The following is a 23,896-nucleotide window of genomic DNA, read 5'->3' as shown; positions in this document are numbered from 1 at the left end:
AAAATGGAACAACACTTAGCAATGATAATAAATGATGTACAACTGTACCCAACAAGACACAGGGATCTCAGAAACAATGTCGAGGGAAGGCGGACAGACACCGAAGACGACGCACCGATGGACTCATTCCCATAAAATAGCTCATTTTGTTGGAAGAGGACAGAGTAACTTTGGGGACAGGGGAAATGCCCGGAGCAGAAATGAGGGTGGCTCCTGTCTTGCTGGGAATGAGGCTTCTGGGTTTCTGTGCTTGATTACAAAAGTATGTTCCCGTTGTAAAAATTCATTGGACTGCACGCTTAGGGTCTGCGCAATTTTTGTACGTATGTTATAAACCACTAAAAGTTAAAAAAATTTTTTTTTGCCCTTTTCCGTGGAGGGCAAATTCTTGGAATTCTGCCTACTGGTTTAGCTCTGGTTTCACCACGAATCGATTACCCAGAGTAGATTACCCAATTTTGACTCCCAAGGCAGCCAACCGCCCGAGGGAGGGCCGCATTCCGGAGGCGGGTTCAGGACCACGCCCAGTTTTCAGCCCGTTACGCGTGCCCCACGCGGACTGGGAGGAGGAGCCGCTGCTTTTACTTGAGGCGAGTCCCGGCTGCGCAGGCCCCGGGATCTGAAAGCGCCCAGACTCCTCCTGACGCCGCTCCACCACCCACCGTTCCTGCGCCAGTGGACTCCTGACCCGGTCGGGCCTGCGAAGCGCACTCGGCCGCCCCGGACCAGACATCGGCCGGGAGCGATCTGCGCCTTTCCTGCTCCAGGTCCGGGCGGCAGCCGCCCGCAGCCGGGATGGTGACGGTGGTCCTAGAGCCACCGGGCCGCTGCAGCTGGGACAAGCCCGTGCGCGTGATCGTGCACGGCCTGGCCCCGCGACAGCCCGTCACGCTGCGCGCGTCCCTGCGCGACGAGAAGGGCGCGCTCTTCCGGGCCCACGCGCGGTACGAAGCCGACGCCGGCGGCCTCCTGGACCTGGAGCGCGCGCCCGCGCTGGGCGGCAGCTTCGTGGGGCTCGAGCCCATGGGGCTGCTCTGGGCCATGGAGCCGGATAAGCCGCTTTGGCGATTTATGAAGCGGGACGTGCAGACGCCCTTCGCCGTGGAGCTGGAGGTGCTCGACGGCCACGAGCCCGACGCGGGTCGTGTCTTGGGCCGGGCGGTGCACGAGCGCGAGTTCCTGCGGCCGGGCGTGCGGCGGGAGCCGGTGGGCGTGGGCCGGGTGCGCGCCACGCTCTTCCTGCCCCCTGGTGAGTGTGGGGTCCTAGGGGGCGCGCGGCTGGGTGTCCTGGCATCCGGTGATTTCCGGTACAGGCAGAATTAGGACAGAGAAGCTGACAATGAGGAAGCCAGTAGCCAAACAACCAAACTGGAGTATTTTGACGTGTTGGCCTCTGTTATGCGTTTTGCTTGCATTATATCGTTTATTCTCCATAATATCTCAATGAGGTGAGTACTGTTACTCCGCAGGCTAAAGAAAAGGGGTGTCAGGATGGGTCGGTATGTGGGCCACTTTGTTATCAATAAACTACAGATCTCATCAGCCCTATCAATCAAGAAAGCTATTGTCTCGTCACCGCTCTGTAGTGCCCTGGGAACACTGGGCATCCTCTCCACTTCTTCATGCCTCACTGTACCACGGATTACACTTCAGACTCTACCGACTTTCTCACCTGAAACCATCTCTGGATATTTATTTTTCTTTCCTCTCTCTAAATAGACATCTGAAATATCGGTAGACACACACACAAAGCCAAGGGTCAGTGCAACACTACCTAAAGCTTTATTTCAAGATTCCTGATTTTATGTCCAGTCCCCTAACAACACTATGAATCAACACCATCTAAAACGTGAAATCCCTCCTTCCATGATGTAGTCAGTGATGAAAGACTTTATTACTCTCCTTGATAACTAAAGAGTCTTAGAACCTTGTAGATAATTTATAGAATCATATGGAGGATAAACTCACTGATGTGAAGGTACCTAGTAGATTTTCCTTCTAAGGTATTTGTATTCCTTTTGCATAGTAACTCAGGGAACTGTGTCTTTTTCCCTATGATTCATAGGAACCCACTAAATAGAAAGATCTCTAAAAGGAAAGCAAATTATTTAAATTATATAATACCCTTCCCTTATATTGTTCTCTTTCTAGGACCTGGACCTTTCCCAGGGATCATTGACATCTTTGGATTTGGAGGGGGCCTGTTGGAATATCGAGCAAGCCTTTTGGCTGGTCATGGTTTTGCCACATTGGCTCTAGCTTATTATAACTTCGAAGATCTCGCCAAGGAAATTGACAGCATACACCTGGAGTACTTCGAAGAAGCCCTGTGCTACATGCTTCAACACTCCAAGGTTCTAATGTCCTTTATTGTATCATTCTCTCTAGAAATACATCCAGAGAGGTTGCCACTTTGCACTCACCTGTGCCAGGTCCCCTGTTGCTGCTGGACTCTCTTTTCACAGAGATTTCTTTTTTTTTTTTTTTTTTTAAGATTTTATTATTTATTTGACACAGAGAGAGAAACCACAAGTAGGCAGAGAGGCAGGCAGAGAGAGAGAGTGGAGGAAGCAGGCTCCCTGCGGAGCAGAGAGCCCGACATGGGGCTCGATCCCAGAATCCTGGGATCATGACCTGAGCCGAAGGCAGAGGCTTTAACCCACTGAGCCACCCAGGCACCCCTTCACAGAGATTTCTTTTGGAGACTTCCTTGGCTTCAGGTGCCTAATCACACTTTCTCTGTCAGATGGCTTAGTAAGGCAGAATTAATCATAAAAATCCATGCGAGGTTTTATATATTTAAAGGAATTATTCAGGAACTTGCATTTGTTATGCAAAATGACTTTCTAATTTGTTAATTTTACATGCCTTTTTAAAAAGACTTTATTTATTTATTTGACACACAGAGAGCATAAGTAGGCAGAGTGGCAGGTAGAGGGAGAGAGAGAAGCAGGCTCCTCGCTGAGTAGGAAGCCCGATGCAGGACTCGATCCCAGGACCCTGGGGTCATGACCTGAGCCAAAGGCAACCCCTTAACCAACTGAGCCACCCAGGCATCCCTTTACATGCCTTTTTTAAAAAAGATTGATTTATTCATTTGAGAGAGAAAGCATGAGCAGAGGGAAGAGGCAGAGAGAGGGAGAAGCAGACTCCTTGCTGAGCAGGGGAGCCCCATCCCAGGACCCTGACATCATTAGCAGAGCTGAAGGCAGACACTTAACAGGCTACCCAGGCACCCCTACATGTTTTTAAAATTTTTTAAATTTTGGGGCGCCTGGGTGGCTCAGTGGGTTGAGCCGCTGCCTTCGGCTCGGGTCATGATCTCAGGGTCCTGGGATCGAGCCCCCCATTGGGCTCTCTGCTCAGCGGGGAGCCTGCTTCCTCCTCTCTCTCTGCCTGCCTCTCTGCCTACTTGTGGTCTCTCTCTGTCAAATAAGTAAATAAAATCTTTAAAACAAACAAAAAATTTTAAAATTTTATTTATATATATATTTTTAAATAAGATTTTATTTATTTATTTGACAGAGACAGCGAGAGAGGGAATACAAGCAGGGGGAGTGGGAGAAGGAGAAGCAGGCTTCCCACAGAGCAAGGAGCCCAATGTGGGGCTTGATCCCAAGACTCTGGGATCACGACCCGAGCTGAAGGCAGATGCCTAACAACTGAGCCACCCGGTAGCCCCTAATTTTTTAAATTGTAATTTCAGTATAGTTAACATACAGTGTTATGTTAGTTTCAGGTGTACAGTATAGGGAGTCTACAGCTCTTCACAAGTACAATCCTTAATCCCCATCACCTATTTAATCCATCCCCCATCCACCTCCCCTCTGGTAACCATCAGTTTGTTCTCTAGAATTAAGAGTCTGTTTCTTGATTTCTCTCTCTTTTTTTTTTCCCTTTCTTCATTTGTTTTGTTTCTTAAATTCCACATGAGTGAAATCATTGTATTTGTCATTCTCTAACTTATTTCACTTAGCCTTATACTCTGTAGTTCTATCTTATTGCAAATGGCAAGATTTCATTCTTTTTTTTTTTTTAGTTTATTCTTTTTTTATGGCTGAATAATATTCCTGTGTGTGTGTGTGTGAGAGAGAGAGAGAGAGAGAGAGAGAGAGACATCTTTATCCATTCATCTGTTGATGCACACTTAGGCTGCTTCCATATCTTGGCTATTATAAATAATGCTACAATAAACAGAGGGCTGCATGCATCCCTTTGAGTTAGTGTTTTTGTATTTTGGGGGTAAATACCCAGTAGTGTGATTACTGGATTGGAGGGTAGTTTTATTTTTAACTTTTGAGGAACATCTATACTATTTTTCCCAGCGGCTGCACCAGTTTGCATTCCCACCAACAGTACATGAGTGTTCCTTTTTCTCCACATCCTCGCCCACACTTGCTTCTTGTGTTGTTGATTTTAGCCATTCTGATGGGTGTGAGGCACTGTCTAATTGTAGTTTTGATTTGCATGTACCTGATGATGAGTAATGTTGAACATCTTTTTTTAAAGATTTTTTTAAAAAGTTGAGAGAGAGAGAGAGAGAGAGTGCATGCAAGAGTGAAATGAGCAGGGGAGGGGCAAAGGGAGAGGGAGAAGCAGGCTCCCCTCTGAGCAGGGAGCCCGAAGCAAGGCTCAGTCCCAGGACCCTGAGATCATGACCTGAGCCAAGATCAAGAGTTGGACACTTAACCCACTGAACCACCCAGGGGCCTTGGGTGTTGAGTTTTGTAAGTTCCTTTTAAATTTTGGATGCTAACACTTTATCAGATATGTCATTTGCAAATATCTTTTCCCATTCCTTAGGTTGTCTTTTAGTTTTGTTGATTTTTTACTTTTCTGTGCAGACTCTGATTTTTTAATCTTTAATTTTCTTTTCTTTTTTTTAAAGAGTTTATTTATTTATTTGATAGACAGAGATCACAGGCAGGCAGAGAGAGAGGTAGAAGCAGGTTCTCCACTGAGCAGAGAGCCCGATGCGGGGCTCGATCCCAGGACCTGGGATCATGACCTGAGCTTAAGGCGGAGGCTTTAACCCACCAAGCCACCCAGGCGCCCCTAATCTTTAATTTTCTGATATCAGTGTGTTCTCAGATTTTGATCAGAACTTGCTCACGTATATCAGAAGCTAAAAACTACTTAATTTGATCTGAAGTCTTACTTGGTTTCTGTAATCATTTGCCAGTGTATGTAGATGAGGTCAGATGAGTCATTCACTTAGAACAGAACTTGGTTCCACACAGTTAGATACATTGGCCCATTGAAACTTAGATCATGCCCGCCTGAATGAGGACCTGAACTTGACAGGCTCCATGACTCAGCATTCTCTAGCGGTTGATAGTGTGGAACATTTGTAATTTGGGGGCAAATACCCAGTAGTGTGATTACTGGACTTACCAGTCTTACCCAGACTTGCCAGGGAGTTCACAATTCATTTGCCATGTGTTCACTCAGATATTTTTTATGTGGGAAGAAACTCCTGTCAGCTGAGCTTGATAACCTTGTGGCCAACTCACAAATTAAAGTTAGCATCTCTCATTATGTTAAACTGTTTTAATAGTTAATACCTTTATTTTATAATCCTAAGATGAAGAGTCCTGTATGCTACCAACTGAGCCAACCAAGAGCTCCATACTTTTTTTCTGGGAATGGCTGGGAATGGCTACTTCCCAGCCCCCATTTTGCCTCTACCCTCAGCTTAACTCAGACCCGAAGTATCAACACTCATTAGTGAACCTATTCCCATCACTGCAGAACATTTTTCTATGACATGTGTTCTTGACTCTTCTTTCTTCTTGCCTTCCAGGTGAAGGGCCCAGGCATTGGGCTTCTGGGCTTTTCTTTAGGGGCTGATATTTGTCTTTCTATGGCCTCATATTTGAAAAACATCTCAGCCACAGTTTCCATCAACGGATCTGGGTTCAGTGGAAACAAACCCATACAGTACAAGCAGACGTGCATCCCACCATTGAACCATGATTTTAGAAGACTCAAGGTAGCCTTCTCAGGCCTCCTGGACATTGTGGATATACGAAATGATGTTATAGGAAGGCATGAGAACCCCAGCATGATTCCAATAGAGAAAGCCCAGGGACCCATCCTCTTCATCGTTGGTCAGGATGACCATAACTGGAGGAGTGAGTTATATGCCCAAATAGCCTCTGAACGGTTACAGGCCCATGGAAAGGAAAAAAAACCCCAGATCCTCTCTTATCCTGGGACTGGGCATAATATTGAACCTCCTTACTTCCCCCCTATCCCCGCTTCTGTGCACAAATTACTGAACAAACCTATAATGTGGGGTGGGGAGCCCAGGGCTCATGCTAGGGCTCAGGAAGATTCATGGAAACAAATTCTAACCTTTTTCTGCAAACATCTTGGAGGTACCCAGAATATAGCTTCCCCTAAATTGTAATGTGTTGGTCTGTTACTGACATGAGAAATTCAAGGTCAGACTCTGGTTTTCAGTAATCATATGTGTATCAGTTGTCCCCTGGATGATGTTAAATTCATGTCGTGGGTATTAATGATGTACTTTAGGTAAAATTTTTAATACATTATGTTTTCATTAATTTTACCAATGTAACACATGCTTATTACAGAAGATTCAGTGAGGTATACAACACAAAGAGTAAAAAGCATCCCATCTGTTAAAATTTGTATTTTCTTTTAGATTTTACTTAACATTTTAAGCCATGGATGAAATTTAAAGTTGAACAAATGCTAGGTTACTTTTCTTTTTTTTTTTTTTTTTAAAGAATGACTGTGGGATGGCGCCTGCGTGGCGCAGTGGGTTAAGCCTCTGCCTTCGGGTCAGGTCATGATCTCAGGGTCCTGGGATGGAGTCCCACATTAGGCTCTCTGCTTAGTGGGGAGCCTGCTTCTCCCTCTCTCTCTGCCTACTTGTGATCTCTCTCTGTCAAATAAATAAATAAAAATCTTAAAAAAAAAAAAAAAGAATCACTGTGGGAGAATTGCCATCCAGTGTTTGTTACTAGTTCGAATACTGGTAGCAGGGTAACATTTTCATCGGCCAAACCTTACAGAAAAGTGTTGGTATAAGGAAGCCAGGCTGACCTTTTCCTCATGGAGATCAGAGAAGAATGCCTTGAGAGGAGGAGTTAGGGTAAAGAAGGGGAGCATCTCTAGAATAGTTAAGTCTAAACTCTGTTTCAATGATGAATGACCATGACTTATATTCCTTCTTCCTGGGTTTAAGAATAGACTTTGGAAAACCATAGTGTGACATTCTTAGTGGCCTCATTGCTCCTTTTCTTTGAGGGCCACAAAGCATTGCATAAGTGTATCTAAAGAGATAAAAGTTGACGGTTCTAAAATTGACAAAGACATCAAGCCACATGCAATTCAAGAAGCATGTCTTAGCTTGCGCTGCTATAACAAAATACCATAGACTGCTGGCTGAAACAACAGACATTTCTTTTTTTCTGGAGGCTGGGAAGTCCAAGATCAAGATTCCAGCAGATTCAGTTCCTGGTAATGGACTTTCCCTGGCTTACAGATGGCTGCCTTCTCCCCATGTCCTCCTGTGACAAAGAAAGAGAGCACTGGCTTCTCTACCTCTTTTTATAAGGGCACTAATTCCATCATGGTGGGGGGCTCACTCTCATGCTTTCGTGTAAACCTAATAACATCCCAAAGGCTCCACCTTCAAATGCCACCACATTGTGGGTTGGGATTTAAAAATACAAATTTTGAGGGGCGCCTGGGTGGCTCGGTGGGTTAAGCCTCTGCCTTCGGCTCAGGTCATGATCCCAGGGGCCTGGGATCGAGTCCCGCATAGGGCTCTCTGCTCAGCAGGGAGCCAGCTTCTCCTCATCTCTCTCTCTGTCTGTCTCTCTGCCTATTTGTGATATCTCTCTCTGTCAAATAAATAAATAAAATCTTTAAAAAAATATGAATTTTGAGGTGACACATTCAGTTCATAACAACAATAAACTTAAAGCAAGTATAAAGAATAGCATAACTATCACAGAAAAATTATCTGTAGCAGTTTATAACACAGCCATGAACCCTTTGGCATTTATTCCACCAAGAGGTGGAAGACCCGATACTCTTCTCTCAAATCTGGATGAGCTTCCATTTCAGTCAGATGTGTTGAGCTTAACTAGTAGTATGTCACTTCAGAGGCTAGATCATAAAATGCTATGAAGATCCCACCTTTTCAGGGTGCCTGGGTGGCTCAGTGCGTTAAAGCCTCTGCCTTCGGCTCAGGTCATGATCCCAGAGTCCTGGGATCGAGCCCGTCATCAGGCTCTCTGCTTAGCAGGGAGCCTGCTTCCCCCTCACCCCGGCTGCCTCTCTGCCTACTTGTGATCTCTCAAATAAATAAATAAGATCCCACCTTTTCTACTGGGAACATTTGCTTTTGGAGCCCTGAGGCACCTTAGGAAGTCTGACTACTTTGAGGCCGTGATAATGTGAGGAAGCCAAAAAATATATGGAGAGGCCAACTGTAGACCAGCCTTCGAGTTATTTCCACCCAGGCACCAGACATGTGAGTGAAAACCCCCAGATTTTTCTAGGTCCTAGCCATTTATAATCTTCCCCAGCAAAGGCTTCAGATACCTGAAGCCGAGAAGAATTGTACCTTTCAAGCCATGTCCAAATTGTATATCTGTGAGCAAATGATTGTTATTTTAAAACATTGTGTGGCAGTGTTTCGGGGTTATGTTTCAGTTAGCTATTGTTGTGAACAAACTACCTCAAAAACATGGTGGCTTAAAACAGTAACTAGTTGGGGTGCCTGGGTGTCTCAGTTGGTTGAGCACCCAACTCTTGATTTCAGTTCAAGTCCTGATCTCGGGGCCATGAGACCAAGCAATTGTCTGACTCCACACCAAGCATGGAACCTACTTAACATTCTGTCTCCCTCTCTCTCTGCCTCTCCCCACTCTCACTAAAAAAAAAGGGTGGGTGGGCAGACAGTTACATAGTAACTCTTTATTTTTCTCACTCACATAGCAGGGAGGTTGGTAGTGACTATCATCTGAGGATTCAGACAGTCCTGTGATTTAGGAGGTTCTCCCAATTTCTCTCCACATGGGTTTTTTCCACTGGCTACTTGGGCTTGGACCCAAGAGTGAGCATCCCAAGAAAGCAAGGCAAAATTGCATGGCATTCTTTTGAACTAGTCTCGTAAGCTACATAGTATTGCTCTTGCCATAATCTATTGGTCAAGGCAGTCCCAGAGCCCTCACTCAAGTTCAAGGAGAGCATAGAGTCCACCTCTTTTAAAAGGAGAGTGGCAAGGTTCTAGGACAATATAGGATGGGGAACATTGTAATCATTTTTTGAAAATCGGCCTTCTGGCCGCAGTGGTTCACGTTCCTCCCACAGACAGAATACACCCATTCCTCTTTCAAGGCTCCTCAAAACTCTCATTCCGTGACAGTGTTCTGCGCAGGCTCAAGGTCTAAGATTGTGTCATCTGTGTCACATCCAGGTACAGACGAGACTCCTCACATATAGTTCTTGGGTATAGCTCCCCAAGTATCATTCTCAAAGTGAAAACCTGTGAACTAAAGAAAACACCCACACACACACACACACACACACACAGAATACAACGGTGGGAGAGGTGTAAGATAACTCTTAACATTCTTGTTCAAAAATGGGGGAAGTGGGAGGCACATGGACAAGTCACTGCCCCCTAGCGATTTTGAAATCTGAGAACATTTTGCCAATTCTTTGATGCTCATTAACCGTCTGTAAGTTGTTCTCTGTAGCTCTTGGTTCTGCCTTCTGAGTTAAAACCTTTATTTTCCATAAAATGAATGAGTAACTCCAAAGCCACTTCAGTCCGCTTCCTAGATGATAAAGATTAGGAGTCCAAAGTTCTGTTCTCTGCACTCTTTGTATTTAGTTCAAATTTGTAGTGCTACCAGAACAATTCTCTTAAGAACTATGTGGGTTTTCTAAAAACCTTAGTGAGGTTCACTTTATTACATAAAAACACACCTCAAACAGTCTATTTGAGGGGCACCTGGGTGGCTGTCATTAAGCGTCTGCCTTCGGGGAAGCTTGCTTTCCTTCTCTGATTCCCCCTGCTGGTGTTCCTGCTCTTGCTGTCTCTCTTTGTCAAATAAATAAATAAAATCTTTAAAAAAAAATATTCTTTGAATCTATTATTTAATAGGATCTTCTGGGGACACCTTAAAATCTTCAGAGGGGCCTTTGCTCGGTTGGAAATGTTCTATGAAGTACAACCTTGAATCTTTCTGAGGTCTTCACAAAGGATCCTCCCCCCGCCCCGTAGACCCACCCTGGATTTGACTTTGGTCTGAGGTCCTGTCTTAATTAATTTTTTTTTTTTAAGATTTTATTTATTTATTTGACAGAGGGAGATCACAAGTAGGCAGAGAGTCAGGCAGAGAGAGAGAGGAGGAAGCAGGCTTCCTGCTGAGCAGAGAGCACACGCAGGGCTTGATCCCAGAACCCTGAGATCATGACCCGAGCCAAAGGCAGAGGCTTTAACCCACTGAGCCACCCAGGCGCCCGGTCCTGTCGTAATTAAAGACTAATTTACCCTACGGGGAGGCTGGGAAAGAGAAATAGTATTATTGTCAAACTTGGCAAGTCCTGGTTCCTTCACATATAAGAGTTCATTCTTTAACCCTTTCTCTTGCATTTTTATCATAGGCAGCAGCAGAAGCCAGATGGCACTATCAGTATTCTGCTGGGAAATCCCCTCAGCCAGATTATTGAATTCATTTAGGTCTATTTTCCATTTTTCACTTTACTGCCAAGTGTCAGTGTTGCCTTCAGCTTCCAGTAAGTTTTTATTGCTTTCCTGTAGGCCCTCAATAATAACCTCCATGGGGTCCTTTAGGCTTTCACTAAGTCTCCTAGAAGCCCTTCCAGCTTCCACCTGCCACCTAGTCCTAAAGGCAACTGTGATTCCTGCGTATATGAGCATGTCCAGAGACTGCTTGAGTTTTCTCAAAGCATGGTATCTGACTTTCAAGAATGAACGTCCCAAGAAAGGATGGCAGAGACACATGGCATTTTTTTATGACCTAGCTTTGGAAGTCACATAGCATCGCTTCAACTGTACTCTCTTGTTTGAGGTAAACACAAAAAGGTGCAAGGAAAGTGGACTCTTAACCTCCTGATAAGGGAATTGCAAGATTCCCAGAAGAGCATCTGAGATGGGAGTTACTGTTGCAGTGATCTTTGCAATCTGTCCACAGAATTGTTTGTTCTGTAGGAAACACTGCTGCAAAGAAGGCTAAAGATTAAAAAGCCTTGCCAGCAGCCACAGAAAAAAGACACACACCTTCAAAGGAACAACACTAAATCTAACAACGGACTTAAACACAGCAATAATGGAAATGGGAAACCACTGGAATGATACCTTCAAAGCGTTGACAGAAAATACGTGACAACCTAGAAGCCTATACTAGAAGAAGAGATGCTTAAGTATGAAAGCATTTATATTTCATAAAGGTTATTGAAAAAAGTTAATGAAATCAGAATTGAGTCATTTTCAGAAAAATATAAATTGAGATAATATAGCATATCTGCAATAAAGGAAAAACTAGAGTATTCTTCAAGCACAAGGAAAATGATTCCAGGGGAGAGCACATAGATGAAGGAAGAAATGGAATATAATGAAGAGGCTAAATATGTAGATAAGTCTAAACAAATATATATATATATTTTTTAAATAATTTTTTAAATAAACATATAATGTATTATTAGCCCCAGGAGTACAGGTCTGTGAATCGCCAGATTTACACACTTCACAGCACTCACCATAGCACATACCCTCCCCAATGTCCATAACCCCACCACCCCCTCCCTACCCTCCTCCTCCTGCTAAACCTCAGTTTGTTTTGTGAGATTAAGAGTCTTTTATGGTTAAAACAAATATATTTTTAAGATTTTATTATTTATTTGAGAGAGAGAGAGGGATTGGGCAGGGAGAGGGAGAAGCAGGGAGCCCAATATGGGGCTCGATCCCAGGACCCCAGGATCATGACCTGAGCCAAATGTACTCTTCACCAACTGAGCCACCTAGGTGCCCCATAAATATTTGCAAATAATATACTATGTAGTTTAAAATACACATAGAATTAAATTGCATATGTAGGAAGGAAATAAGTGGAGTAGAATTGTTCTAAGATCATTCATTGCATTTTTCACAAGGTGGTAAAAATATTTTTATCTAATGTTAATAAATCAAGAGTTCTTACCATAAGGTAATACAGGAGTTAAATGGAATAATTTTTAGAGTTTTTTTTAAAGAATTTATTTATTTATTTGGCAGACAGCGATCACAAGAAGGCAGAGAAGCAGGCAGAGATAAAGAGAAAGAGAAGCAGGCCTCCTGCTCAGCAGGAGCAGCCTGATGCGGGGCTCGATTCCAGGACCCTGGGGATCACGACCCAAGCCAAAAGCAGAGGCCTTAACCCACTGAGCCACCCAGGTACCCCTGGAATAATTTTTATATGAAGTTTTTATTTATTATTTAATTAGAGAAAGAGAGCACAGATGTGAGTGGGGGGAGGGGTAGAGGGAAAGGGAGAGAGATTCTCAACCAGACTCCACGCTGAGCACAGAGCTTGATGTGGGGCTTGACCCCACACCCTCGAGATCATGACCTGACCTAAAATCAAGAGTCATCATTTAACAAACTGAGCCACCTAGGCACCCTGAATAATATTTATTTTTATTTATTTTTTAAAAATATTTTTATTATTTATTTGACAAAGAGAAAGATCACAAGTGGCCAGAGAGGCAGGCAGAGAGAGAGAGGGGGAAGCAGGCTCCCTGATGAGCAGAGAGCCCAATGCGGGGCTCAATCCCAGGACCCTGGGATCATGACCTGAGCTTAAGGCGGAGGCTTTAACCCACCAAGCCACCCAGGCGCCCCCCAATCTTTAATTTTCTGATATCAGTGTGTTCTCAGATTTTGATCAGAACTTGCTCACGTATATCAGAAGCTAAAAACTTCTTAATTTGATCTGAAGTCTTACTTGGTTTCTGTAATCATTTGCCAGTGTATGTAGATGAGGTCAGATGAGTCATTCACTTAGAACAGAACTTGGTTCCACACAGTTAGATACATTGGCCCATTGAAACTTAGATCATGCCCGCCTGAATGAGGACCTGAACTTGACAGGCTCCATGACTCAGCATTCTCTAGCGGTTGATAGTGTGGAACATTTGTAATTTGGGGACAAATACCCAGTAGTGTGATTACTGGACTTACCAGTCTTACCCAGACTTGCCAGGGAGTTCACAATTCATTTGCCATGTGTTCACTCAGATATTTTTTATGTGGGAAGAAACTCCTGTCAGCTGAGCTTGATAACCTTGTGGCCAACTCACAAATTAAAGTTAGCATCTCTCATTATGTTAAACTGTTTTAATAGTTAATACCTTTATTTTATAATCCTAAGATGAAGAGTCCTGTATGCTACCAACTGAGCCAACCAAGAGCTCCATACTTTTTTTCTGGGAATGGCTGGGAATGGCTACTTCCCAGCCCCCATTTTGCCTCTACCCTCAGCTTAACTCAGACCCGAAGTATCAACACTCATTAGTGAACCTATTCCCATCACTGCAGAACATTTTTCTATGACATGTGTTCTTGACTCTTCTTTCTTCTTGCCTTCCAGGTGAAGGGCCCAGGCATTGGGCTTCTGGGCTTTTCTTTAGGGGCTGATATTTGTCTTTCTATGGCCTCATATTTGAAAAACATCTCAGCCACAGTTTCCATCAACGGATCTGGGTTCAGTGGAAACAAACCCATACAGTACAAGCAGACGTGCATCCCACCATTGAACCATGATTTTAGAAGACTCAAGGTAGCCTTCTCAGGCCTCCTGGACATTGTGGATATACGAAATGATGTTATAGGAAGGCATGAGAACCCCAGCATGATTCCAATAGAGAAAGCCCAGGGACCCATCCTCTTCATCGTTGGTCAGGATGACCATAACTGGAGGAGTGAGTTATATGCCCAAATAGCCTCTGAACGGTTACAGGCCCATGGAAAGGAAAAACCCCAGATCCTCTCTTATCCTGGGACTGGGCATAATATTGAACCTCCTTACTTCCCCCTATGCCCCGCTTCTGTGCACAAATTACTGAACAAACCTATAATGTGGGGTGGGGAGCCCAGGGCTCATGCTAGGGCTCAGGAAGATTCATGGAAACAAATTCTAACCTTTTTCTGCAAACATCTTGGAGGTACCCAGAATATAGCTTCCCCTAAATTGTAATGTGTTGGTCTGTTACTGACATGAGAAATTCAAGGTCAGACTCTGGTTTTCAGTAATCATATGTGTATCAGTTGTCCCCTGGATGATGTTAAATTCATGTCGTGGGTATTAATGATGTACTTTAGGTAAAATTTTTAATACATTATGTTTTCATTAATTTTACCAATGTAACACATGCTTATTACAGAAGATTCAGTGAGGTATACAACACAAAGAGTAAAAAGCATCCCATCTGTTAAAATTTGTATTTTCTTTTAGATTTTACTTAACATTTTAAGCCATGGATGAAATTTAAAGTTGAACAAATGCTAGGTTACTTTTCTTTTTTTTTTTTTTTTAAAGAATGACTGTGGGATGGCGCCTGCGTGGCGCAGTGGGTTAAGCCTCTGCCTTCGGGTCAGGTCATGATCTCAGGGTCCTGGGATGGAGTCCCACATTAGGCTCTCTGCTTAGTGGGGAGCCTGCTTCTCCCTCTCTCTCTGCCTACTTGTGATCTCTCTCTGTCAAATAAATAAATAAAAATCTTAAAAAAAAAAAAAAAAGAATCACTGTGGGAGAATTGCCATCCAGTGTTTGTTACTAGTTCGAATACTGGTAGCAGGGTAACATTTTCATCGGCCAAACCTTACAGAAAAGTGTTGGTATAAGGAAGCCAGGCTGACCTTTTCCTCATGGAGATCAGAGAAGAATGCCTTGAGAGGAGGAGTTAGGGTAAAGAAGGGGAGCATCTCTAGAATAGTTAAGTCTAAACTCTGTTTCAATGATGAATGACCATGACTTATATTCCTTCTTCCTGGGTTTAAGAATAGACTTTGGAAAACCATAGTGTGACATTCTTAGTGGCCTCATTGCTCCTTTTCTTTGAGGGCCACAAAGCATTGCATAAGTGTATCTAAAGAGATAAAAGTTGACGGTTTCTAAAATTGACAAAGACATCAAGCCACATGCAATTCAAGAAGCATGTCTTAGCTTGCGCTGCTATAACAAAATACCATAGACTGCTGGCTGAAACAACAGACATTTCTTTTTTTCTGGAGGCTGGGAAGTCCAAGATCAAGATTCCAGCAGATTCAGTTCCTGGTAATGGACTTTCCCTGGCTTACAGATGGCTGCCTTCTCCCCATGTCCTCCTGTGACAAAGAAAGAGAGCACTGGCTTCTCTACCTCTTTTTATAAGGGCACTAATTCCATCATGGTGGGGGGCTCACTCTCATGCTTTCGTGTAAACCTAATAACATCCCAAAGGCTCCACCTTCAAATGCCACCACATTGTGGGTTGGGATTTAAAAATACAAATTTTGAGGGGCGCCTGGGTGGCTCGGTGGGTTAAGCCTCTGCCTTCGGCTCAGGTCATGATCCCAGGGGCCTGGGATCGAGTCCCGCATAGGGCTCTCTGCTCAGCAGGGAGCCAGCTTCTCCTCATCTCTCTCTCTGTCTGTCTCTCTGCCTATTTGTGATATCTCTCTCTGTCAAATAAATAAATAAAATCTTTAAAAAAAATATGAATTTTGAGGTGACACATTCAGTTCATAACAACAATAAACTTAAAGCAAGTATAAAGAATAGCATAACTATCACAGAAAAATTATCTGTAGCAGTTTATAACACAGCCATGAACCCTTTGGCATTTATTCCACCAAGAGGTGGAAGACCCGATACTCTTCTCTCAAATCTGGATGAGCTTCCATTTCAGTCAGATGTGTTGAGCTTAACTAGTAGTATGTCACTTCAGAGGCTAGATCATAAAATGCTATGAAGATCCCACCTTTTCAGGGTGCCTGGGTGGCTCAGTGCGTTAAAGCCTCTGCCTTCGGCTCAGGTCATGATCCCAGAGTCCTGGGATCGAGCCCGTCATCAGGCTCTCTGCTTAGCAGGGAGCCTGCTTCCCCCTCACCCCCGGCTGCCTCTCTGCCTACTTGTGATCTCTCAAATAAATAAATAAGATCCCACCTTTTCTACTGGGAACATTTGCTTTTGGAGCCCTGAGGCACCTTAGGAAGTCTGACTACTTTGAGGCCGTGATAATGTGAGGAAGCCAAAAAATATATGGAGAGGCCAACTGTAGACCAGCCTTCGAGTTATTTCCACCCAGGCACCAGACATGTGAGTGAAAACCCCCAGATTTTTCTAGGTCCTAGCCATTTATAATCTTCCCCAGCAAAGGCTTCAGATACCTGAAGCCGAGAAGAATTGTACCTTTCAAGCCATGTCCAAATTGTATATCTGTGAGCAAATGATTGTTATTTTAAAACATTGTGTGGCAGTGTTTCGGGGTTATGTTTCAGTTAGCTATTGTTGTGAACAAACTACCTCAAAAACATGGTGGCTTAAAACAGTAACTAGTTGGGGTGCCTGGGTGTCTCAGTTGGTTGAGCACCCAACTCTTGATTTCAGTTCAAGTCCTGATCTCGGGGCCATGAGACCAAGCAATTGTCTGACTCCACACCAAGCATGGAACCTACTTAACATTCTGTCTCCCTCTCTCTCTGCCTCTCCCCACTCTCACTAAAAAAAGGTGGGTGGGCAGACAGTTACATAGTAACTCTTTATTTTTCTCACTCACATAGCAGGGAGGTTGGTAGTGACTATCATCTGAGGATTCAGACAGTCCTGTGATTTAGGAGGTTCTCCCAATTTCTCTCCACATGGGTTTTTTCCACTGGCTACTTGGGCTTGGACCCAAGAGTGAGCATCCCAAGAAAGCAAGGCAAAATTGCATGGCATTCTTTTGAACTAGTCTCGTAAGCTACATAGTATTGCTCTTGCCATAATCTATTGGTCAAGGCAGTCCCAGAGCCTCACTCAAGTTCAAGGAGAGCATAGAGTCCACCTCTTTTAAAAGGAGAGTGGCAAGGTTCTAGGACAATATAGGATGGGGAACATTGTAATCATTTTTTGAAAATCGGCCTTCTGGCCGCAGTGGTTCACGTTCCTCCCACAGACAGAATACACCCATTCCTCTTTCAAGGCTCCTCAAAACTCTCATTCCGTGACAGTGTTCTGCGCAGGCTCAAGGTCTAAGATTGTGTCATCTGTGTCACATCCAGGTACAGACGAGACTCCTCACATATAGTTCTTGGGTATAGCTCCCCAAGTATCATTCTCAAAGTGAAAACCTGTGAACTAAAGAAACAACCACACACACACACACACACACACAGAATACAACGGTGGGAGAGGTGTAAGATAACTCTTAACATTCTTGTTCAAAAATGGGGGAAGTGGGAGGCACATGGACAAGTCACTGCCCCCTAGCGATTTTGAAATCTGAGAACATTTTGCCAATTCTTTGATGCTCATTAACCGTCTGTAAGTTGTTCTCTGTAGCTCTTGGTTCTGCCTTCTGAGTTAAAACCTTTATTTTCCATAAAATGAATGAGTAACTCCAAAGCCACTTCAGTCCGCTTCCTAGATGATAAAGATTAGGAGTCCAAAGTTCTGTTCTCTGCACTCTTTGTATTTAGTTCAAATTTGTAGTGCTACCAGAACAATTCTCTTAAGAACTATGTGGGTTTTCTAAAAACCTTAGTGAGGTTCACTTTATTACATAAAACACACCTCAAACAGTCTATTTGAGGGGCACCTGGGTGGCTGTCATTAAGCGTCTGCCTTCGGGGAAGCTTGCTTTCCTTCTCTGATTCCCCCTGCTGGTGTTCCTGCTCTTGCTGTCTCTCTTTGTCAAATAAATAAATAAAATCTTTAAAAAAAAAAATATTCTTTGAATCTATTATTTAATAGGATCTTCTGGGGACACCTTAAAATCTTCAGAGGGGCCTTTGCTCGGTTGGAAATGTTCTATGAAGTACAACCTTGAATCTTTCTGAGGTCTTCACAAAGGATCCTCCCCCCGCCCCGTAGACCCACCCTGGATTTGACTTTGGTCTGAGGTCCTGTCTTAATTAATTTTTTTTTTTAAGATTTTATTTATTTATTTGACAGAGGGAGATCACAAGTAGGCAGAGAGTCAGGCAGAGAGAGAGAGGAGGAAGCAGGCTTCCTGCTGAGCAGAGAGCACACGCAGGGCTTGATCCCAGAACCCTGAGATCATGACCCGAGCCAAAGGCAGAGGCTTTAACCCACTGAGCCACCCAGGCGCCCGGTCCTGTCGTAATTAAAGACTAATTTACCCTACGGGGAGGCTGGGAAAGAGAAATAGTATTATTGTCAAACTTGGCAAGTCCTGGTTCCTTCACATATAAGAGTTCATTCTTTAACCCTTTCTCTTGCATTTTTATCATAGGCAGCAGCAGAAGCCAGATGGCACTATCAGTATTCTGCTGGGAAATCCCCTCAGCCAGATTATTGAATTCATTTAGGTCTATTTTCCATTTTTCACTTTACTGCCAAGTGTCAGTGTTGCCTTCAGCTTCCAGTAAGTTTTTATTGCTTTCCTGTAGGCCCTCAATAATAACCTCCATGGGGTCCTTTAGGCTTTCACTAAGTCTCCTAGAAGCCCTTCCAGCTTCCACCTGCCACCTAGTCCTAAAGGCAACTGTGATTCCTGCGTATATGAGCATGTCCAGAGACTGCTTGAGTTTTCTCAAAGCATGGTATCTGACTTTCAAGAATGAACGTCCCAAGAAAGGATGGCAGAGACACATGGCATTTTTTTATGACCTAGCTTTGGAAGTCACATAGCATCGCTTCAACTGTACTCTCTTGTTTGAGGTAAACAAAAAGGTGCAAGGAAAGTGGACTCTTAACCTCCTGATAAGGGAATTGCAAGATTCCCAGAAGAGCATCTGAGATGGGAGTTACTGTTGCAGTGACCTTTGCAATCTGTCCACAGAATTGTTTGTTCTGTAGGAACACTGCTGCAAAGAAGGCTAAAGATTAAAAAGCCTTGCCAGCAGCCACAGAAAAAAGACAACCTTCAAAGGAACAACACTAAATCTAACAACGGACTTAAACACAGCAATAATGGAAATGGGAAACCACTGGAATGATACCTTCAAAGCGTTGACAGAAAATACGTGACAACCTAGAAGCCTATACTAGAAGAAGAGATGCTTAAGTATGAAAGCATTTATATTTCATAAAGGTTATTGAAAAAAGTTAATGAAATCAGAATTGAGTCATTTTCAGAAAAATATAAATTGAGATAATATAGCATATCTGCAATAAAGGAAAAACTAGAGTATTCTTCAAGCACAAGGAAAATGATTCCAGGGGAGAGCACATAGATGAAGGAAGAAATGGAATATAATGAAGAGGCTAAATATGTAGATAAGTCTAAACAAATATATATATATTTTTTTAAATAATTTTTTAAATAAACATATAATGTATTATTAGCCCCAGGAGTACAGGTCTGTGAATCGCCAGATTTACACACTTCACAGCACTCACCATAGCACATACCCTCCCCAATGTCCATAACCCCACCACCCCCTCCCTACCCTCCTCCTCCTGCTAAACCTCAGTTTGTTTTGTGAGATTAAGAGTCTTTTATGGTTAAACAAATATATTTTTAAGATTTTATTATTTATTTGAGAGAGAGAGAGGGATTGGGCAGGGAGAGGGAGAAGCAGGGAGCCCAATATGGGGCTCGATCCCAGGACCCCAGGATCATGACCTGAGCCAAATGTACTCTTCACCAACTGAGCCACCTAGGTGCCCCATAAATATTTGCAAATAATATACTATGTAGTTTAAAATACACATAGAATTAAATTGCATATGTAGGAAGGAAATAAGTGGAGTAGAATTGTTCTAAGATCATTCATTGCATTTTTCACAAGGTGGTAAAAATATTTTTATCTAATGTTAATAAATCAAGAGTTCTTACCATAAGGTAATACAGGAGTTAAATGGAATAATTTTTAGAGTTTTTTTTAAAGAATTTATTTATTTATTTGGCAGACAGCGATCACAAGAAGGCAGAGAAGCAGGCAGAGATAAAGAGAAAGAGAAGCAGGCCTCCTGCTCAGCAGGAGCAGCCTGATGCGGGGCTCGATTCCAGGACCCTGGGATCACGACCCAAGCCAAAAGCAGAGGCCTTAACCCACTGAGCCACCCAGGTACCCCTGGAATAATTTTTATATGAAGTTTTTATTTATTATTTAATTAGAGAAAGAGAGCACAGATGTGAGTGGGGGGAGGGGTAGAGGGAAAGGGAGAGAGATTCTCAACCAGACTCCACGCTGAGCACAGAGCTTGATGTGGGGCTTGACCCCACACCCTCGAGATCATGACCTGACCTAAAATCAAGAGTCATCATTTAACAAACTGAGCCACCTAGGCACCCTGAATAATATTTATTTTTATTTATTTTTTAAAAATATTTTTATTTATTTATTTGACAAAGAGAAAGATCACAAGTGGCCAGAGAGGCAGGCAGAGAGAGAGAGGGGGAAGCAGGCTCCCTGATGAGCAGAGAGCCCAATGCGGGGCTCAATCCCAGGACCCTGGGATCATGACCTGAGCTTAAGGCGGAGGCTTTAACCCACCAAGCCACCCAGGCGCCCCTAATCTTTAATTTTCTGATATCAGTGTGTTCTCAGATTTTGATCAGAACTTGCTCACGTATATCAGAAGCTAAAAACTTCTTAATTTGATCTGAAGTCTTACTTGGTTTCTGTAATCATTTGCCAGTGTATGTAGATGAGGTCAGATGAGTCATTCACTTAGAACAGAACTTGGTTCCACACAGTTAGATACATTGGCCCATTGAAACTTAGATCATGCCCGCCTGAATGAGGACCTGAACTTGACAGGCTCCATGACTCAGCATTCTCTAGCGGTTGATAGTGTGGAACATTTGTAATTTGGGGACAAATACCCAGTAGTGTGATTACTGGACTTACCAGTCTTACCCAGACTTGCCAGGGAGTTCACAATTCATTTGCCATGTGTTCACTCAGATATTTTTTATGTGGGAAGAAACTCCTGTCAGCTGAGCTTGATAACCTTGTGGCCAACTCACAAATTAAAGTTAGCATCTCTCATTATGTTAAACTGTTTTAATAGTTAATACCTTTATTTTATAATCCTAAGATGAAGAGTCCTGTATGCTACCAACTGAGCCAACCAAGAGCTCCATACTTTTTTTCTGGGAATGGCTGGGAATGGCTACTTCCCAGCCCCCATTTTGCCTCTACCCTCAGCTTAACTCAGACCCGAAGTATCAACACTCATTAGTGAACCTATTCCCATCACTGCAGAACATTTTTCTATGACATGTGTTCTTGACTCTTCTTTCTTCTTGCCTTCCAGGTGAAGGGCCCAGGCATTGGGCTTCTGGGCTTTTCTTTAGGGGCTGATATTTGTCTTTCTATGGCCTCATATTTGAAAAACATCTCAGCCACAGTTTCCATCAACGGATCTGGGTTCAGTGGAAACAAACCCATACAGTACAAGCAGACGTGCATCCCACCATTGAACCATGATTTTAGAAGACTCAAGGTAGCCTTCTCAGGCCTCCTGGACATTGTGGATATACGAAATGATGTTATAGGAAGGCATGAGAACCCCAGCATGATTCCAATAGAGAAAGCCCAGGGACCCATCCTCTTCATCGTTGGTCAGGATGACCATAACTGGAGGAGTGAGTTATATGCCCAAATAGCCTCTGAACGGTTACAGGCCCATGGAAAGGAAAAACCCCAGATCCTCTCTTATCCTGGGACTGGGCATAATATTGAACCTCCTTACTTCCCCCTATGCCCCGCTTCTGTGCACAAATTACTGAACAAACCTATAATGTGGGGTGGGGAGCCCAGGGCTCATGCTAGGGCTCAGGAAGATTCATGGAAACAAATTCTAACCTTTTTCTGCAAACATCTTGGAGGTACCCAGAATATAGCTTCCCCTAAATTGTAATGTGTTGGTCTGTTACTGACATGAGAAATTCAAGGTCAGACTCTGGTTTTCAGTAATCATATGTGTATCAGTTGTCCCCTGGATGATGTTAAATTCATGTCGTGGGTATTAATGATGTACTTTAGGTAAAATTTTTAATACATTATGTTTTCATTAATTTTACCAATGTAACACATGCTTATTACAGAAGATTCAGTGAGGTATACAACACAAAGAGTAAAAAGCATCCCATCTGTTAAAATTTGTATTTTCTTTTAGATTTTACTTAACATTTTAAGCCATGGATGAAATTTAAAGTTGAACAAATGCTAGGTTACTTTTCTTTTTTTTTTTTTTTTTAAAGAATGACTGTGGGATGGCGCCTGCGTGGCGCAGTGGGTTAAGCCTCTGCCTTCGGGTCAGGTCATGATCTCAGGGTCCTGGGATGGAGTCCCACATTAGGCTCTCTGCTTAGTGGGGAGCCTGCTTCTCCTTCTCTCTCTCTGCCTACTACTTGTGATCTCTCTCTGTCAAATAAATAAATAAAAATCTTAAAAAAAAAAAAAAAAGAATCACTGTGGGAGAATTGCCATCCAGTGTTTGTTACTAGTTCGAATACTGGTAGCAGGGTAACATTTTCATCGGCCAAACCTTACAGAAAAGTGTTGGTATAAGGAAGCCAGGCTGACCTTTTCCTCATGGAGATCAGAGAAGAATGCCTTGAGAGGAGGAGTTAGGGTAAAGAAGGGGAGCATCTCTAGAATAGTTAAGTCTAAACTCTGTTTCAATGATGAATGACCATGACTTATATTCCTTCTTCCTGGGTTTAAGAATAGACTTTGGAAAACCATAGTGTGACATTCTTAGTGGCCTCATTGCTCCTTTTCTTTGAGGGCCACAAAGCATTGCATAAGTGTATCTAAAGAGATAAAAGTTGACGGTTCTAAAATTGACAAAGACATCAAGCCACATGCAATTCAAGAAGCATGTCTTAGCTTGCGCTGCTATAACAAAATACCATAGACTGCTGGCTGAAACAACAGACATTTCTTTTTTTTTCTGGAGGCTGGGAAGTCCAAGATCAAGATTCCAGCAGATTCAGTTCCTGGTAATGGACTTTCCCTGGCTTACAGATGGCTGCCTTCTCCCCATGTCCTCCTGTGACAAAGAAAGAGAGCACTGGCTTCTCTACCTCTTTTTATAAGGGCACTAATTCCATCATGGTGGGGGGCTCACTCTCATGCTTTCGTGTAAACCTAATAACATCCCAAAGGCTCCACCTTCAAATGCCACCACATTGTGGGTTGGGATTTAAAAATACAAATTTTGAGGGGCGCCTGGGTGGCTCGGTGGGTTAAGCCTCTGCCTTCGGCTCAGGTCATGATCCCAGGGGCCTGGGATCGAGTCCCGCATAGGGCTCTCTGCTCAGCAGGGAGCCAGCTTCTCCTCATCTCTCTCTCTGTCTGTCTCTCTGCCTATTTGTGATATCTCTCTCTGTCAAATAAATAAATAAAATCTTTAAAAAAAATATGAATTTTGAGGTGACACATTCAGTTCATAACAACAATAAACTTAAAGCAAGTATAAAGAATAGCATAACTATCACAGAAAAATTATCTGTAGCAGTTTATAACACAGCCATGAACCCTTTGGCATTTATTCCACCAAGAGGTGGAAGACCCGATACTCTTCTCTCAAATCTGGATGAGCTTCCATTTCAGTCAGATGTGTTGAGCTTAACTAGTAGTATGTCACTTCAGAGGCTAGATCATAAAATGCTATGAAGATCCCACCTTTTCAGGGTGCCTGGGTGGCTCAGTGCGTTAAAGCCTCTGCCTTCGGCTCAGGTC

General features: G+C 43.3%; 2 protein-coding genes across 3 annotated transcripts; both read left to right on the top strand.

The window, feature by feature from the left end:
- Positions 1–548: 548 nt before the first annotated feature.
- LOC101683267 (peroxisomal succinyl-coenzyme A thioesterase) lies at positions 549–14,447 on the top strand. 2 transcript variants are annotated; one of them, XM_045072614.1, is made up of 3 exons: positions 549–1,249; positions 2,152–2,354; positions 5,804–6,613. In XM_045072614.1, exons 1-3 carry the CDS (start codon positions 796–798, stop codon positions 6,410–6,412), a joined length of 1,266 nt encoding a protein of 421 aa, XP_044928549.1. In that variant the 5' UTR covers positions 549–795; the 3' UTR covers positions 6,413–6,613. The 2 variants fall into 2 exon arrangements, with proteins under 2 accessions (XP_044928549.1, XP_044928556.1); XM_045072621.1 differs by lacking the exon at positions 5,804–6,613 and adding an exon at positions 13,641–14,447 and having other exon boundaries at positions 550–1,249.
- A 7,002-nt stretch (positions 14,448–21,449) lies between these two features.
- LOC123390503 (peroxisomal succinyl-coenzyme A thioesterase-like) lies at positions 21,450–22,268 on the top strand (the record flags this gene model as incomplete). Its single annotated transcript, XM_045074608.1, has 1 exon — positions 21,450–22,268. A coding segment is annotated over one exon (618 nt), but the record flags the coding sequence as incomplete, so codon positions are not given.
- Between the last annotated feature and the right edge of the window lie 1,628 nt (positions 22,269–23,896).

This window comes from Mustela putorius, unplaced genomic scaffold (genome assembly GCF_011764305.1).
Source record: "Mustela putorius furo isolate JIRA1106 unplaced genomic scaffold, ASM1176430v1.1 tig00000129_pilon_pilon_pilon, whole genome shotgun sequence".
Classification (NCBI taxonomy): Eukaryota; Metazoa; Chordata; class Mammalia; order Carnivora; family Mustelidae; genus Mustela; species Mustela putorius.
Note: the sequence above shows the minus strand (reverse complement) of the source record. Positions and strands in the feature narration are given on the sequence as shown.

Bases quoted from the DNA above. Each gene is read 5' to 3' on its own strand.
- LOC101683267 (XM_045072614.1), top strand. From the start codon at position 796: ATGGTGACGGTGGTCCTAGAGCCACCGGGCCGCTGCAGCTGGGACAAG. The intron at 1,250-2,151 runs GTGAGTGTGGGG...TTCTCTTTCTAG, and splicing joins CACGCTCTTCCTGCCCCCTG to GACCTGGACCTTTCCCAGGG. The intron at 2,355-5,803 runs GTTCTAATGTCC...CTTGCCTTCCAG, and splicing joins ACATGCTTCAACACTCCAAG to GTGAAGGGCCCAGGCATTGG.